General features: G+C 41.4%; 1 protein-coding gene across 5 annotated transcripts in view; it reads left to right on the top strand.

Moving 5' to 3' along the window:
- Positions 1 to 3,845: 3,845 nt before the first annotated feature.
- ERCC6L2 (ERCC excision repair 6 like 2) overlaps positions 3,846 to 18,514 on the top strand; it is a gene marked incomplete at its 3' end in the record, with an annotated part of 132,051 nt that continues 117,382 nt past the window's right edge. For 2 of the 5 annotated variants that reach the window (XM_080671043.1, XM_080671042.1), the window contains exons 1-3: positions 3,864 to 4,263; positions 9,245 to 9,286; positions 9,371 to 9,669. In XM_080671043.1, coding sequence (XP_080527169.1) covers positions 4,218 to 4,263; positions 9,245 to 9,286; positions 9,371 to 9,669 — 387 coding nt within the window. In that variant the 5' untranslated portion in view covers positions 3,864 to 4,217. Of the gene's footprint in view, positions 4,264 to 9,244; positions 9,670 to 18,514 lie in introns of all 5 variants that reach the window. The other 3 variants (XM_080671040.1, XM_080671045.1, XM_080671041.1) reach the window with 2 other exon arrangements.

The following is an 18,514-nucleotide window of genomic DNA, read 5'->3' as shown; positions in this document are numbered from 1 at the left end:
TCCATAAATGTTTTAATTGTTATATCTTCCTCTGGTATGAGACCTCTTATTAATAGAAAATGTCCTTCTTTGTCTCTTGTAGCTTATTTGGTTTAAAGTCTATTTTGTATAATATTAACATAGCCACCCTGTGCTCTCTTTTGTTTACTACTTGCATAAAATATCTTTGCCCCTTGAAATTCTGACAACTTTCATATATTTGAGACTATTAGTAAGTGGTGATAAGCTGAGAACCTTAAAAAAATTATCTTTATTGTTGAAAGTATTACAAATCTCCTTGGTAAACTATGCCTTTTACATTTATGTGGTTAATTTCTTTATCATTGAAGCTTGTTACATTAAAGCTTGTTTTTTCTGGTATTAATGTTTTGAGCTATTCTAAGTATTTTTTTCTTTACTATTTTTCCATTATATCTTTTTTCTTTACTTTCAACCTTTATTGCCTTCACTTTTCAGATGTATATCTTATAATGACATACAGCTATATTTAGGTTTTATCCAATGTGAGAGAACCTTTACCAAGAAAATTAATCTGCTTAATACATTTATTGCTTTTGCATAAATATATAGACTGTTACTAATTTGTGCTTTCTATTAATCATGGTTTTGCTTTATTTTTCTTCTTTCCTGCCTTGGTTTCATTACATTTTCTTGAACTTACACCTTTCCAGGTTTCTGATATCAAATGAGAATCTCAGGTCCATCTTGGGACCTTATGAGAGCTTAAGACCATGTCTTCTGTCCCCACAAGACTGTTAAAACATGGACCTTTTGGTAACTGAGATAGGCAAATGCCTCCAGGACAGCAGTGACATAAGTGCCAGCTTAATAAGTGAGTTTTCAGCTCCTTCTTTATGTTTGGCCTCTGAGTATTTTACATATTTTTTTGCATTTTGAGTATTTTCCTAAAAGCATTTCAACCTGAAGTTCTTGGGTGTTTTGTTGAAGGATTTTTAGGCTTATTACCTGATGTGAGATCCGAAATAGTATATGAAATAGAATCTCAGATTTTAATTTTTCAAATTTAAAACTATCTTCTGTGAAATATTTTTATACACCCATATTAGAATGAGAATCAGGAAACATGTTCTAGTTCTGATTTTGTGACCTTAGTAAACCCCTAATATTTATCAAACTATTTTATCATCTCCAAATTAGAGTACGGGATCAGAGTCTGAAGTAAAAACAGCATTGGTGAAGGTTCAAGATGTAATAATACTCATCATATTCCTAACACTAACTTGCCATTGATTATATATCTTTCACTATACCTGGCTTAAGCCTGAAATTGTCCTTTTGTTGACCAAAGTTGTTTTAATTGTAGTTAAAAAACAACATAAAATTTACCTTCTTAACCATTTTTAAGTGTACCATTCAGTAATGTTAAGTATATTCATTGTTGTGCAACCTTGACTTTTAAACTTCAAGGTTTAGATTACTTATTATAAAAAAAAAGGACACCTCTATATTTACCATTTCTACCTTGTCCTTACTCATCTCTTATTCCTTTCCTTTCCTATGCTATCATAATCTGTTCTCCACCCCCGCCGCCCCCCCACCCCCGCTTTTTAGTAGTTTTAATAGGTTTATTTTTTCTAGATCCTTCTGTGCCAATGACTTTGCATATGATTTATTCAACATTATTTATATTGATTTCAGGAATTCCTGAATATTTTGTAAGACTTTCAATTTCACTTTGCAGTGACTCATCATAAGTGTTGGATGTTTACAACATCAGCACCTAAACAAGGATGTTCTTGCTTTGGGCCCAGATTAAAGCCACTGTTAAGTTGGGGGGCAAGAAAGGGGGCATAATGGGGGAGAATGTTTGAGGATGTCTAAATTTATGAGGCATCTAATTCACTAAAACATACTTTTAGTCATGATTTTCTGCTTCACTATGCATCATAGCCATGGTGGTGATGTTAAATGATAAATACTCAGAAAAATGAAGCCTCCTCCATGGTGTTTTAAATTAGAATCTAGTCCAAAAGTCTAATCTAAGTTATAATGTTATACCAACTATTAGCCAAAAATATTAAACTGAAGCAAAGCCTATGCAGACTACAACTTTCCATTGATAACAATGGTAATAGCAATGCATATATTCCTTACTATAACCAGGTACTATTTTAGGTATGTTTATTTCTTACAATAACCCTTTTTAGGTGGATTACTATTACTAGCCTCTTTGCTGTCATGGGTCAGGACACTGAAGCAGTGAGGCTTTATAAATAACTTCTTAATGATGTGTGAAAGTGAACATCTTACACATAATTAGTGGGTGAGTTATGTTTCTCTGAGATACAAAGTTTTTATCTGCTAGTAAATTTTATGAAAGCTGATACTGATCGAGCAAATAGCCATACAGTTTTCCTCATTAGGACCCTGTGGTAGGCAGAATATACTAATCCCCACCTCCCACCCCCAAAAGATGTTCACATCCTAATTTTAGAAGCCCATGAATGTTGCTCTTCATTGGAAAGAGACTTTGTTAATGTGATTAAGGGTACAGACCTTGAAATGGGAAAATTACCCTGGATTGTTCAGGTGGACCCAGTCTTATATGAACCCTTAAAAATCAAAGAATCTTTCCTAGCTGCAACCAGGAAGGCCAGAAGGATGCAACATGATTGGCTTTGAGGCCAGAGGAAAGGGGCCAGGAGCCAATGATGTCTAGACTCTAACAGGGGTCCTCAAACTTTTTAAACAGGGGCCAGTTCACTGTCCCTCAGACCATTGGAGGGCCGGACTATAGTTTAAAATAAAAACTATGAACAAATTCCTATGCGCACTGCCGGCCGGGACAAGTCCGCTGCGAAGCAGGACAGGCAGCGGCACCCGGCCGGCCGCATGTGGCCTGCAGGCCATAGTTTGAGGACGCCTGCGTCAAGCTGGAAAAGGGATTTGCCTTAGAGCCTCCAAAGACTGCAGCTAGCCTAATGAGACTCACTTAAGACTTCTGACACACCGACCTGTAAGATAATAAATCTGTGCTGTCTATACTCTATAAGGTAATACCTTTGTGCTGTTTAAGTCTGTGGTGACTTGTACAGCAGCCACAGGAAACGAATACAGGTCCATTCAGGCTAACCCAATTCAATGAACTATTGTACAGTATACAAAATATTCCAACAAGTGAAGGAAGCATATCTGTATTAATCTGAATGAATTCAGCCTGGAACAGTGTTACGCAGTACCTGTTTAACTGACGAGAGCGGTAGGCTGCCCTGAAGATGCTTACAAAAAACAGACTAGATGTACTGTGCCATACAAACCACTGGTGACTTCAGATATACATGCAAACACTAAATTTTTCATAGCATTTTTTACCTTTGCCTTCTATTTATGGCACATGTTGCTGGTTTTGTACTCCCATTAGGTATTTATGACTTACTATATCTTAGTGTATGACAAGAAAAACGCGCTGCTAAGTTCACTCAGCCTCCCGCGTGTGTCCCGAGGCGTCAGCGTCTCACAGGGCTGAAGCAGCACCCAGGAGGGAAGCGCTCGCCTCCGAAAGTTCCTGGGTTTGCAGCTTGAACAAAGAAACCAAACACCAAATATAAGCCAGATCGTGGGGACGACCGTCTGCTGCCAGGCCACCACCCTTCTTACCCGTCCTTAAAGGACCACAGCAGGACCGAGCCCGCAAGCCTCTCCCAGACTCCCTTAGCAGCAAATCCTGCACCACGTGAGCGAGCGACATCTAACCTCGCTACACTTCCCCCTATCGCGAACTTTTATGTTCCAGTTCTCCTGGGAGAAAAGAGGGAAGGGAAGTTGTTCCGCCCAGTAAACCAAGATTTTGTTCTCGCGAGATCCCGATGACAGTTCGGAAGCCCGATCTCGCGGGATTTTCCGAGTCAGGGTTGGAAGTTGTGATGGGCGGTCGAGGGAGGCCCGCCCTAAGAGGGCGGGTTAGGGGGTCGACATGCATGTCGGCTGTTCTCTCTCGGCGGCGGAGCCTCAGACGACTAGGTGAGCGCCGCCCTGTCAGCCTCCACAGCGCTCTTCGGCTCTGCCACTGCCTCGGACGCCACCACCCCTTCTCCCTGGACCGTATCAGGCTGCACTTTTGCTCCTTCTCGCCCGGTGGCGTCGGGGTCTAGGGGGGGCGATGCACAGAGGGCGGCGGGAGGTGGTGTTGGCCGCGGTCTGCGGACTCGCCTCCTCCCGCGGTCCTCGGAGGCTGCCAGGCCCCTCCCCCGGGCCAGATGGATCCCTCCGCCCTGAAGCCCCGAGTGGAAACCGCCGGCAAAGGTATAAGCTCTGAGCTTGCCACTCTGCTGACACCCGTCTATACTGGGCCGGGTTGGACCTGTTCCTGCTGGTCCCCTAGGGTTGGGATTTTACCCGGTGGCTCCTCTGAGTGACAGCTGGAGATTGTGACCCTCTCCAAGGCTGGGGCCAATGCTTTGCGGTTAGGTGCTGAGAACCCGGACCCTGTTGTCACACTGCCCTTGGATAGAGTACTGGCTCTGACAGTTACTTGCTGAGCTACGTTGGGCATGTAAAATTGAGATCCTGTCTGAGTTCTTGTGATTATTAAATGGGATGATATATACAAAGCACTTGTGACCCAGTGTCTGGCTCATAATAAGCGCTCAGTAAACGTTTGATATTTTTATTCTTTATTCTGGTACGTCCTGGTTCTTCTTATTAATGGTAGAAGTTTGTTGTTAAGTTGATGAAAAAGGCTGATATTTTTAGTTCAGTTTACTTTATAACACAGAGCTTAATACATAATGTATTGAGTCAGGGCCTTATAGTACACTTTTAAAGAGTCACCAAGAGGGCGTTTAAATAGGATTTAGTTATCTGCCACAAGTCATCTGAGATACCTCATTGCCCCCGAATTAATAGTTTTCATTATAGCGATATAACAACAGCAATATGCCCAATGTTTGTCTACATGCTTTCCTTTGAGGACGATCACGATCTCATTAAATAGGTGAATTCAGAGCTAAAATTTAAAGCGGTTTATGTAACAAGCCAAAACTGAAGGCCAAAATTAATAATATTGTAACCTAGGGACCACAAATATCAATACCTATAGAACCCTGGCAGGTGAAATAAATAGATGAAGCTGTTAAGTGGAGATTATAGTGACTGGGATGCTCATGCCTCAGTTAAAAGGAGTAGGGGCTACTCAATACCAAGTGATCAGTCATGTGTGAGCTGGTACAGCATGGTAACTTCAAGATCAGATACCTTGGTTCATATCCAGGCTCTGTCTTTTTCTAGCTGTGTGATCATGGGCAAGTTGATTAACCTTTATCTGTTGGCAACTCTTGTAAAATGGAACTGATAATATTGCTTACCTGAAGTAATGGAAGGGTGGTTGTGAGCTTAAATGAATTGCTACATCTAAAGCACATGCTGGCACATAAAGCCTTCAGATGTTAGCTACATGTAAATAGTTGTTAATTCTACAAGTATTTGAGCTTCAGATATTGTTCTAGGTGCCCAGGATGTAACGGTGAACACAAATTAAGCCCTGCTCTAGGGAACTTATGTTTAAGTTGAGGAGATAAACAATAACAGATATGTAATATTTTTCTCTGAAAATGGAATACAGCAGGGTAAAGGAAGAGAGAATGGCAGGGACTTCTAGTTTAGATTGGGTGGTCAGAGAAGACACCTCTGAGGAGATGCCATTTAAAGCAGAGACCTGAATGAAGAGAAAGCATCAGTCACTCTGGTATTTAGGGAGAGTGTTGGTGGAAGAAACAGAAAGCTCAAGGGCCCTGAGGTGGGAGCATGCTTGCCATGGTGAGGAATAGCAAGGAGGCCAGTTTGGAATGCAAGAGGGAGAGCTGGTAGGAAATGAAGTTAAAGAGGAAAACAGACCAGATCATAAGAAGCCTTGCACTAACCCTCCCCCAGGCCTCCCCCCACACCATTCAATCCAACATGAAATCCTCCCAATTTAAGCGATTTATTCTGGAGTTTGAATCCTGAATGATCCCAGCCCTAGCTCAAACTTAACTATTTAGTTTTAGAAATTAGCCAAACTCAGGAACCAAATGGAATTCCATAATTTTTTGTGTGAGGCCCATAAGGCTTCTTCCCATGCTGTATCCTCTGACTGACAAACTCTTCTTAGACCTTTTTCCCTGTTACTTGTTTCCTCAATACTTTTCTTATACATAGCATACTGTTCTCTTCTTCCAGAGTACTTACGACAGTTTCATGTTTGTAAACTTTTAGTAGCTGTCTCCCTCAGTAAATATCAAGGATCTGTGAGATCAAGGATGTGTTTACGTTAATAAATTCAGCACATGTTTATTGAATGCCTACTATGTGCTGGTCCTGGGGATAAAATTTAGAACAATACAGACATTTTCTTTGAGAAGTTATTTTCTAGTGGGAAAGACAGATAAAAACAAGTAAACATGAGAAACATTGTGATAAGTATGGTGGAGGCAATAAAATAATGAGCTAGAGAGTAATGGAGTACCCTACTTTAAATAAGGTGGTCAGAGACAAAATCTCGGAGGAGATGACATAAAAACAGCTGAGAGAAGACATGCTTAGCATGTTTGAATCAAGGGTAAGTTGGAGAAGTAAGTAGAGGCAGATCATACAGGGGCTATGTGCCACGGATGGTTATCGAAAGATTTTAAGTTAAAGATTTGCTAATAATTTGTATTTTAAAATAGTCAATATTGCTGCTATATGGAAAATGGATTGTAGGGGAAATAGTGGCTGCAGAGAGAATGGTTGGGAGCCTATAGCAGTAATTGAGGAGAAAGCCAAAGCTGGCATATTATAGGGCGGAAGTAAGCAAACTATGGTTGTGGAACAAATCTGGCACACTTGTTTTTGTAGATAAAGTCTTATTGGAACACAGCCATAGCCAAATATTTAATGTGTTGTCTGGCTGCTTTTACTTTACAAGGGCAAGGCCTGCAAGATCTAAAATAACAAGTAGCTAAAATCAGACTCTACAGCAGCCTTGGGCAAACTATGGCCCCCGGGCTGGATCCGGCTGTTCTATCCGGTTCTCTTGCTCTCCCCTCCGCTCCTTTACTTTGAATTTATATTAGTTCACACAGACACTCCATCCATGCTTTTGTTCCGGCCCTCCGGTCCAGTTTAAGAACCCATTGTGGCCCTCGAGTCAAAAAGTTTGCCCACCCCTGCTCTACAGAATAGTTTGGCAACAGTTGTGTCATGGAGAAAAGTAATACATTTTTTAGGTAGAAACAGCAAGACATTCTGATGGATTGGATGTAGGGAGTAGTATAAAAAGAGGAATAAGGGCAGACTAAAGGTTTTATACCTTGAAAAGTTGGTTACACGATGATGCCATTTAATGAGATTCAGAAAGGTTTAATCACTATAATTTTTTCTTAATTTTAAAGGATGATTATTAAAGCTGAGACAGTGAAACAAGGAAGGGCCTGTGAAAACAGGAGAAGGACTAGGTGGGGAAATGAGCCTAGGCTGGTCTGCTTTGGTTCACTAAGACATCAAAAAAGGGGGCCTTGGGGACAGGGTCCGGTTTAGCCTGGGATGAACTGCCCCTGCCCATTGCTGCCCTGGTTGTTTCGAGAGATGCATGTCTGGGGGAGGGGGCAGGGAAAGGCACAGGTGCGCTCCAGAGCGGGTGTGCCAAATCATCATAATTTTTTATACTGGTTTTTAAAATGTTGTACCCATTGTTTGGATTAGTATCTAGTTAATAATTGGTGTCAAGTCATAGGTGTTGAATAATAAAAAAAATTAATAAGTTTTAGGTCTTTAAAAATTAGAAGGCATTTGCTGAGTAGACAAATCATGTGAAACAGATATAATGTATTAAGAATTGCTATAAGGGTTAATTTATGTTTTAAGGTCCAAAGAGTTACTATTTTGAAAATAGGGCCTATTGATCTATGTGTTAGTCCCTGTACAGTGGATCAAAGTTTTAAAGTCACATTTAAACTTCGTCTTTTAGAATAACGTTAGCAGTTCTCAAATATTTTGGATCCAAATATTAGAGTGGGAGAACAAATTTTTCTCTGTGTACTTCTGATTGTTATGCAAAACAGTCTCACCAGAATTACTGGGAATAATGGTTTTACTTTTAAAGAACAGCTGATGAGAAATAGCATAATGAGCTATTCTTGAGAGAATATAGACATACTAGTCATATTATAATCATAAATTTTTATCAAAACCTAACTTGAAATCATTAAGAAGACCTAGCAAACTAGCAATCGCTATCCAATCTCACTGAGAAATGTGAGAAAAGTAATTCCTACTGTTCTTACCATTGTAGCCAAATAATTCCTCTGGGGTTCTTGCTATAAGAAATTTCATTGGTAAAATTGTTTTTACTTAATTTCCTCTATTTGGTACTTTTTAATTGTACCAATAGTATACTCTATAGAGACTCCCCTCCCCAATCATAGTGCTATATTTTCTGAATAGAAAATAAAACAGCTGTACTAGTACAGTTGAGTACAGAATAAATTCATGTATATACAGGTCAGACTCTTCAAAAAGTAATAGAATCTGAGCAAAAAGAGATCTTAGAATTTATCTGTCTTTTAATAATCTTAACTCTTCAAAACCTAGAAGGAAAAAACCTTGACAAAGCTGGTACACATCACTGAATTGGGGGTTCTCTTGGTTAGTTTTATACATACACATAAGACAACAGTTTAGAAGCAGCAGTATTGACAGTGAGAAGAAACAGCTGTCTCCAGAGAAAGAAGATGGAGTAACTATGAAAAAGAAGATAGAATTACAAAAGCATGGCTGTCCAGAGGATTTTAGTTTACTCCTTACTAAGTCCTATTCTCTATTACTCTACCATATCATGAATAATATGTGTGTTAATGAGTCATCATGGATATTTAAATCAGTGGTTCTCAGCCCTGGCTGTGGAGCAGAATTAACTTTTGAATTCAACAATAAACATCAAACAAAGTAATAAAACCGATGCCCATGGCCTATATCCACGGAATCAGAATCAACAGAGGTAATGTCCAAGCATGTATGGGAAGATTATGATGCAACCAGAGTGAGAACATCTGAAAATAGATTATGTACCCTTTATTCTCCTTTGTATAGGATGTCTGATGATATATTTAAGAAAAATATTTACACATGTTATATGTATAATTTATCTTGTTTCCGTTATTTGGAAAGAGTATTTATGTGAGGTAATTTTTTCTCGTAGCAGTGGATAAACGAGGTGGTACTTTATAAGCTAGATTTGGAAACTTTATTTTCTTCTTTATTATTACAGACATATGGCACCCAGGAGAAAGATGTCTTGTCCCTTCTCCAGGTAATGAAAAACTTTGTGAAGCAAGTATAAAATCTATCATAGTGGATGAAAATGGGAAGTCATTTGCAATCATCTTATATTCAGATTTTCAAGAAAGGAAAGTACCTCTTAAAAGACTTCAAGAAGTAAAATCTGTTAAAGATTGCTCCAGGAATTTCATATTTGATGATGAAGATTTAGAAAAACCTTTTTTCCCAGATCGAAAATTTCCATCGTCTGCTGTTGCTTTTCAGTTATCTGAAGATGGAGATTCTATTCCTTACACTATTAATAGGTATTTGAGAGACTATCAAAGGGAAGGAGCCCAGTTTCTTTATGGACACTTCATCCAAGGAAGAGGGTGTATTCTTGGTGATGATATGGGACTTGGAAAAACAGTACAGGTAATTAATTACTTTATAATTAATATTCCATAAAGTCATTTTATTATAAACATGAGTAGGTACCATATGGAAATCTCTTGTTTTTACTCTCAGTTCTTATGATAGCTAGTGTGTGTATGTGTCACCCACCTGACAGTAAAGTCCTTAAAGTTAAGGACAGTGCCTTAATCATTATTTTATGCTCAGAAATTACTTAGCATTTATGAAATATACTAGAGGCCCGGTTCTGCCCCCTCTCACAGTCCAGGAGCCCTCAGGGGTGGGAGGTGACCCGGCAATCAGGGGAAGGCGATGCCCCCATCACACCTCTGCTGCTGCCACTGCCGGCAGCACAAGGCTCGGCTGGCCCTGGTTACCTGAGCCTTGGGCGGCCCTGGGCAGCTGGGAAGCCGCCATCTGAGGCTTGCCTGCACCTTGGGCCAGCCCTGGGCAGCTGGGCAGCTGACATCCGAGCTTGCCTGCGCCTTGGGCTGGCCCTGGGTGGCTGGGGCTGAGGAGACTGGAGGACTCTGGAGGCAGGCGGTGGAGTGGCTGGACCCACCCTGGGGGCAGGCCTGGCCATGCCGTGTGCCTGCTGCCCTGGCGGGGCTGAGGGGACTGGGCGCCACCATCTTGTGGCTGTGGGCGCTGCCATCTTTGAGGGCATGGCAGTTAGTTAGCATATTCCCTCCTTACTGGCTGTGGGCTCCGCCATCTTTGTGAGGGCATGAAGGTCAATTAGCATATTCCCTCTTTATTAGATAGGACTAGTGGCCCGATGCACGAATGAAGATTCGTGCAAGAAAGGGCCTTCATTCCTCTGCTGCCAACACCGCCTTCGCTCTGGCTGGAGCAGCCTTTCCGCTCCGGCCCGGAGCCACCTTTCTGCCTTCCCACGCTACCCAGAGGCCCGGAGCAGCTGGGTTGGTGCGGAACGCCTGTGTTGTCGCCCCGTCCCTGGCCACTTGGTGCCTGTGTATGCAAATTAACCTGCCATCTTTGTTGGGTTAATTTGCATACTCACTCCTGATTGGCTGGTGGGTGTCTCAAAGGTACGGTCAATTAGCATGTTACTATTTTATTAGGTAGATTATTCAAAATAATGTTTTGGCTTGATTTTACCTTTAGTAATACTAGTAGTAAGGTATCCTATCTAATAAAAGAGTAATATGCAAATTGACCATTATTCCAGCACACAAGATGGCTGTCCCCATGTGGACACAAGATGGCCACCACAAGATGGCCAGCAGGGTAGGACAGTTGGGAGGGACCAGGCCTGCAAGGGAGGGCAGTTGTGGGTGATCAGGCCAGCAGGGGAGGGCAGTTGGGAGGGACCAGGCCTGCAAGGGTGTGCAGTTGGGGGCGATCAAACCTGCAGGGGAGGGCAGTTAGGGGTGACCAGGCCGGCAAAGGAGGGAAGTTCGGGGCGACTGGGCCTGAAGGGAAGGGCAGTTGGGGGGGACCCAGGCCTGCAGGGGAGAGCAGTTAGGAGTGACCAGGCCTGCAGGGGAGGGCAGTTAGGGGCAAACAGGCTGGCAGGGGAGCAGTTAAGATCAATCAGGCTGGCAGGGGAGTGGTTAGGGGGTGATCAGGCTGGTAGGAAGAAGCGGGGTTGGGGCAATCAGGAAGGCAGGCAGGTGAGCAGTTGGGAGCCAGCAGTCCTGTATTGTGAAAGGGATATCCGACTGCCCGTTTAGGCCCGATCCCAGTGGGATCGGGCCTAAACGGGCAGTCGGACATCCCTCGAGGGGTCCCAGATTGGAGAGGGTGCAGGCTGGGCTGAGGGACACACACCCCCATGCACGAATTTCGTGCACTGGGCCTCTAGTCAATTATATTTAACTTTCTTAGTAATACTTTATGGAAGGAAAGTAGTCTGATATGTATTGAGCTGGATAGCATTGTTAAATTTATTCTTACAGACCTTTTGTGCCTATTGCATCAGAAGTTTCCTAGGCTAGGATCCCTGGGCCACTAGGAGTTCTATTGGTGGACTTCAGAGAGACGTCCTATTTCCTTAAAATGTGAGCTGGGATCTTCATGTACTATATATGCATTTCTGCTGAGAAGATCTACATTAGTTATCTATTGTTACGTAACAAATTACACCAAAATTTGGTAGCTTAAAAATGATGCACGTTCATCATACTGTAGTTTTTGTGGGTCACAAATTCAGGTACAGTTTAGCAGGGTCATCTGTCTCTGTCTCTCACAATGCTGCAGTCCTCCCTTGGAGTAGGGAGCACCCACTTCCTGGAATAAATGAATTTGCTTTCTCAGAACAGGTGGCAAGAATAAAGAATGCCTTTCAGAAACTACTGTCTGTGACTAAGATATATAGATAGATACTAGAGGAAAATAAACCATAAAGCCCTTTTGTAACTCTTTACATACACTTTTACTGCTTTTGCCCACACTAGAATTTTCTTTCCTACACTTCTTTGACTAGCCCAGCCGTAGGCAAACTACGGCCCGCGGGCCGGATCCGGCCCGTTCGGCTGTTCTATCCGGCCCGCGGAGCCGAAAGAGCGGAGGGTTCTCTTGTTCTCCCCTCCGCTCCTTTACTTTGAATTTATATTAGTTCACACAAACACTCCATCCATGCTTTTGTTTTGGCCCTCCGGTCCAGTTTAAGAACCCATTGTGGCCCTCGAGTCAAAAAGTTTGCCCACCCCTGGACTAGCCAATGCTTGTTGCATCTTCAAAGTCAGAAAGGTGAGGGTGCTACAAAAAGTGACCTGCAGTTTGGGAACCCTACCTTAAAACTAAGTACAGTTCAAATTCTTCTGCAAGTTTTAGGCTCAAGTTTAGTTTTCATCTGTGAAGCCCATGTTACAAAGAAATTCCTGTATTTTATATTTCATAGAATAATTTTTAAAGTGATTTCATTGTATAATTTTGTTACCTGACACACTGAAATCATTGGAAGGCTCTGAGTTGTATTATATGCTATGAAAATCTTTGAGAGCTCATTTCCTGAAGATTAGGAAGTAATTTCTTACTAATTTTTATTTTTAGCTGGATTGTCCATTCCTTGGTGACCTAGTTCTCTGGTTCTTGTAATTCAGAGAATAATCCTATATAATAAAGAGGTAATATGCAAATTGACCCTCACGCCCTCACAAGATGGCTGCCTACGACCAGGCCATCAGGGGGATTAGTGAGGGACGACCAAACGACTAAACAAGCAGGCTGCGTGGGGCGACCAGGCAGGGAGGGGGCAGTTGGGGGTGACCTGGCTGGCAGCAGGGGGGCAGTTAGGGGCAACCAGGCCGGCAGGGGGGTTAGTGAGGGACGTCCAAACGACTGAACAAGCAGGCTGCGTGGGGTGACCAGGTTGGCAGGGAGGGGGCAGTTGGGGGTGACCTGGCCAGCAGCGGGGGGCAGTTAGGGGCAACCAGGCTGCCATGGGGGGGCAGTTAGGGGCGATCAGGCCAGCACACAGAGGCAGTGAGGGGTGATCAGGCCGGCGGGTGGGGGGGGGGGCAGTTAGGGGCAACCAGGCAGGCAGGCACATGAGCAATTATGAGTTAGTGGTCCAGGATTGTGAGAGGGATGTTCGATTGGGCCTAAACTGGCAGTCGGACTTCCCCCAAGGGGTCCTGGATTGGAGAGGGTGCAGGCTGGGCTGAGGGGACCCCCCCCACCCCTGTGCATGAATTTCATGCACCAGGCCTCTAGTTTCTACATAAATAGGAAGTAGGAAGTTTGGGAGACCCATATAAGATAAAGTCTAGAGATGTAATGACTATATACTAGTGAACTAGTGACCTCATTAACTGTTGTTCACTTTTCTTCACAAGCCAGTTGAAGAAGTGTGATGTTAATGAGGTCACTAGTATTTAAAAATGCAGTAGAATTAGGTCCATGAAAATAGACCATCGACATTTACTGTTTGAACTATAGTATTATCTTCTTTATTTTTTTCCTTTTTCATTTTTCTGTTATCATCCCTTAAGTTTCCCCCTTCTTACATTCTAACTTGGCCATAATATGAAATTGAGTTCTTCTTCTTCCAAAAAAAGCTTGCTTTCTATACCAAATAAAATTTGCCTCCCTCATTTCAGATTTAAAAGTAGGCAAATTTAATATTTTTCATTCTTCAAGGGATGAGGATTAAAAAATGTTTCTTTGATCTAGTGACATGGAAATCATTGTTATCTTGAGCAAAAGCCATTTTGCTGGAATTTTGGAGTTACAAGCCAGGAAGAAGTAGGTGAAGATATGGACACAGCGAGTAGCCTCACCTCTTTAAGAAATATGGTTTTGAAAGGAAACAAAAGAGACCTACTAGTAGCTGAAGAGGATGGGATTTTGAGGGAGTTTCTTTTTTGTTTGTTTTGTATCATTAAGGAATAGGAGGAACTTGTGTGTGTGTGTTTTTTTTTTAAGTGAATTGGAAGGATCTGATTGACAGTGAGCATGGTACAACATACCTAAATATATGCATAACATATAATTCACATATGCATGTCCATGAACACCCAGACATATATAAATATGCAAAAGGTGGAATCACTACTACCTTACAAGCTGATTTTCCCCCCAAAATCTTATTATGAAACTTTTCAAACATAAAGAAGGATGGGAAGAACTGTACAATGAATACTCACCACTTAGATTCTGTTAATTTTCTGTTTCTTTACATATGCCTTTATCACATATCTATCCATCCATCAAGCCATCTTTTGGATGCATTTTAAAGTCGCAGATATTAGTATATTCTATCCCCAAATACTTGAGCATGCATGTCATTAGAGTTCTATATTTATTTACAATTATTTTATTCATTTTGAAATAAAATTTACAATGAATTGCACAAATCTTAAGTAGACTCACCATTCTATGAATTTTGACAAATGTACATCTCTGTATAAGTAAAATAAACCCTCTCAAGATATAGAATATTATCATCATCTCAGAAAATGTCTTCATTTCTAGTCCTGTCATTAGCCACAAGAGGCAATCATTTTTCTGCTTCTTATGTCAGAGATTAGTTTTGCCTTTTCACTATTCCAGTGTATAGAAATAGATGCTTCATTTTGTTTATCCATCCTCCTGCTGTTGGACTGTTTCCAGTTTAGCTAGTATGAATAAAAGTATTTACAACTTTCTTGAACAATCTCTTGTGTTTTCATTTCTTTTGGGTAAATAATAAGGAATGGAATTACTTGGTCATAGAGCTGATGTATGTTTAGTTTTATAAAAAATTGCCAAATCTTTTATCAGAGTGTTAAGACCATTTTGCATTCTACCAAAAATATATGAGAATTATGGTTGTTTCATGTCCTCATAAAATTTGGTTTTGTCTGTCTTATTAATTTTAGCAGTTTGGTTAGGTCTGTATGTATGTGTTTGCTTGTGTGTTGTTTATATACTTTATTGAGGTGTAATTGACATACAGTAAACTAAAGTGGATGGAAGGAAGAGCAGGCCTGCCTGTGGGTGTCAGGGAAGGCTTTACAGAGAAATTGGTATTTTGTTCTTTATATTGGGTTTGCTTTGTGTTGGGTTTGCTTTTGAAAACCCACCAAAATTTAGAACTAATTTGAGTGATATTTTTACAGTATATAATTTGATAAATTTTACATATATATACCCAGGAAATGATCACTACATTTCCACACTCAAGATAATGAATATATCTATTACCCCAAAAGTTTCTTCATGTTCATTTGTGCCCATGATATGGTCAACACCAATGATTTACCATCTACTACTTTTACTTTTAGTTTTTAATTGGACTAAAAAATTATATTGAGAAGAGATGTAAAATCCTAGATTTTTATGAAAATTTCCTAATATTTTACAGGATTCTCACATCAAATTCAATAGGTAATTTGAAAATGACACCCCACTATACATTTACATAATATTTAATTCGCTATTTAACTATAACAAACAATTTCAACTGGACTATATAGGTGTGGGAAACTGATCTTTGCTAATCAAATAGCTCAACTGATAGGAAGGGGGATAAAATGGGCACTTACTATATAGCAGCGCTTTCTCAAAAGTGATATCTCTGGACCAAAAGCATCAGCATCACCTGGGAACTTGTTAGCATTGTAACTTCATGGATCTTAACCCAGACATGCCGAATCAGAAACTCCAGAGGTGGGACTCAGCAATCTGTGTTTCAACAGATTATTTAAGACCCATTGAAGTTTGACAACCTTGGCTCAGACTGTTGTTTTTCAGAGTGGTAGAAAACTTTGGTTAATTTGGTGATTTGGTTCAGTGAAGTTTGGTTAAGAGAGTGTTTAGTCTATGAGAATATTTATACATAGAATGATGACCATTTTACTTAAAATTTTTTAAAGTAGATATTAGAGATAATCTTGTTCAGCTTTTTTGTTTAATAAATGAAACTGAGACAACAGGAGTACTGAATGACTTCCCGAAGTTCATATACAGGAAGTAACTATTTTCATTTCCATTTAGTATTCTTTTTTACTAGTGGCCCGGTGCACAAAATTCGTGCACATTAAAAGGGGATTAATTAGAGGAAATAATTTAATATTGCTGTTTGCCCTTTCTCTATAATAGAAGTGTCATAGAGATGAAAGAAAATTAGTAAAATGTATATGAAAACCTTCCTCCTATCAGAGTCTGGGGCGCACCATGGGACCCAGAGTCAAGTCCCCACCCACTCACATGCGCCTCAAAATCGTGAGAGACCCAGACCCGGCCGCCCCCCCTCCCCCATTGGGCTAGATCCAGACCTGGCCAGTCCCACCCTTGTCAAGCCCCACTGGGCAGGGGATGTAGCCTCAGATCCCTTGACCCAGCGCCAGGACAGGGGATGTGGCCTGAGGTCCCCCAGCTCATACCGGGGCGGGGGTGTGCCTTGAGGTCCCTCGTCAAGCCCCGCCAGGTGGGGGACACGGCCTGAGATCCCCTGTCAAGCCCCGCTGGGTGGGGGGCATGGCCTGAGTTCCCCCGTCAAGCCCCTCCAGGCGGGGGGGTGCAGCCTCAGGTCCCCTGACCCAGCACCGGGATGGGGGGCACAGCCTCGGGTCCCCCGTCAAGCCCCGCAGGGCGGGGGGCGTGGCCTGAGTTCCCCCGACCCAGCACTGGGGATGCACCTTGAGGTCCCCTGTCAAGCCCCGCCAGGCAGGGGGTCGCAGCCTCAAGTCCCCTGGCCCGGTGCTGGGGCGGGGGGGTGCGGTCTGAGGTCCCCCTGCCTGATGCCAGGGTGGGGGGCGGGGCTTGAAGTCCCCTGTCAAGCCCCACCTGGTGGGGGGCGTGGCCTAAGGTCCCCCAGCCTGGTGCTGGGGCGAGGGGAGCAGCCTGAGGTCCCCTAGCCCAGCACCAGGATGGGAAGCGCAGCACCTTGAGGTCCCCTGTCAAGCCCCGCCTGGTGGGGGGCGTGGCCTGAGGTCCCCTGTCAAGCCCCATGGGGGAGGGCGTAGCCTCAGGTCCCTGCTGATTGCTCATTAAGGCTCCTTATGGGAACTTGGCCTCAGCTGTGGGTGCAGCCATCTTTGTGATGGAGTGATGGTCAATTAGCATATTCCCTCTTTATTAGACAGGATTCCCTCTCTCTACCCTTTGCTGCCTTTATCTTGCAGTCTTTTATTTAGCTTTTAATGAACTGCAGTCATTTAATGAGTTGACATTTATTAAGCACCTAATGTGGTTTAGGTTCTGAAGAACCTAATATAAATGGACACAATCACTATACTTACAGAGTTCACAAAATTAAGATTAGATATTACATAATCAAAGATGTTCCCTCTGAAAGCTATTGTTTAAAAAAGATATGTATTGTAAACCTCAATCCTGAGAGAAATGGTGGGGTTGCTGATAATTAAAGCTTTCTTAGGCTATTGTCAACACCATCTTTTGGATAATATGATCTTAGATTCAAAAACTATGTTAAAATTTAAAAGTTCTTAGGATCACAAGTTATGTCGTTCATTTAATAATATAGTAATGAAGAAAAAGTAATATTGGCTGTGTTTCATGGATAAGATGCCATAATATCCATTGTGAGGGACTAATTAACCTGCAGAGCCACAAATCCTTTAAAGAAGAGATAAAAATGTCCTCATGTTTTAAAGATAAATCGCTTTTCTTTTTTGGCCTCTGATTTATTCTGTATATCATGTGCTGTCTGTATGTGAGGAAAATGGCCTATAAAAATGTTTGCCTGACATTTAGAAAGGAATGCCTGTAAAAACAGAAAGATTTCTCAGAGTGATATTTTATTTCTAAAATGCAGGACTTGTATGTACTATTGCATAGGAATCTGATTTAAATGATTATTTTTGTTCTTTTCATCTTTAAACATAAATTTAGAAGTATTTCAGTTAGTGTGTCTTCTCAACTAAAGTTGTTTATTTTTAATTTAACCTACTTTTTTGGAGGGTGGTTAGATGCATAATCTTAAGAAGTAGTGTAGATTATTTAAATGAGATGCAAAGATTTTTCTTTCAAATTATTAGTGTATTTAGTGAATTAAGTAAAGCTAATCCATAATTAGAGCTTATAAATTTAGTCACCTTCTATGGTACTTCTTATAAAGATAAAACTCTTAAATAAAATAGACATTTTACTTATCTTTGTTTCATGGAATTTGAAAAATTAAATTAGAATTAAGATTGTATATCATCTTAAATGAATAGATTGAATTATGAATTAAAATTAGGAATATAGTTTTCATATAATGAAACAATCCATAGATGAGTTAAGAGCAAAGCAAAGATTATGTTTTATATTACCTCACTTAAATTGTCATCTTGCTTCTAATAGGTATCTTTTCAGTTGCCTTTGAGGACCAGTTGCCTATAATTCAAAAGAATATATGAATCAACTAGAGGCCCGATGCACAAAATTTGTGCAAGAGTAGGCCTTCCTTCCC

The sequence above is a fragment of the Plecotus auritus genome (genome assembly GCF_963455305.1).
Source record: "Plecotus auritus genome assembly, chromosome: 5".
Lineage (NCBI taxonomy): Eukaryota > Metazoa > Chordata > Mammalia > Chiroptera > Vespertilionidae > Plecotus > Plecotus auritus.
This window is presented reverse-complemented; position numbering and strand designations above follow the sequence as displayed.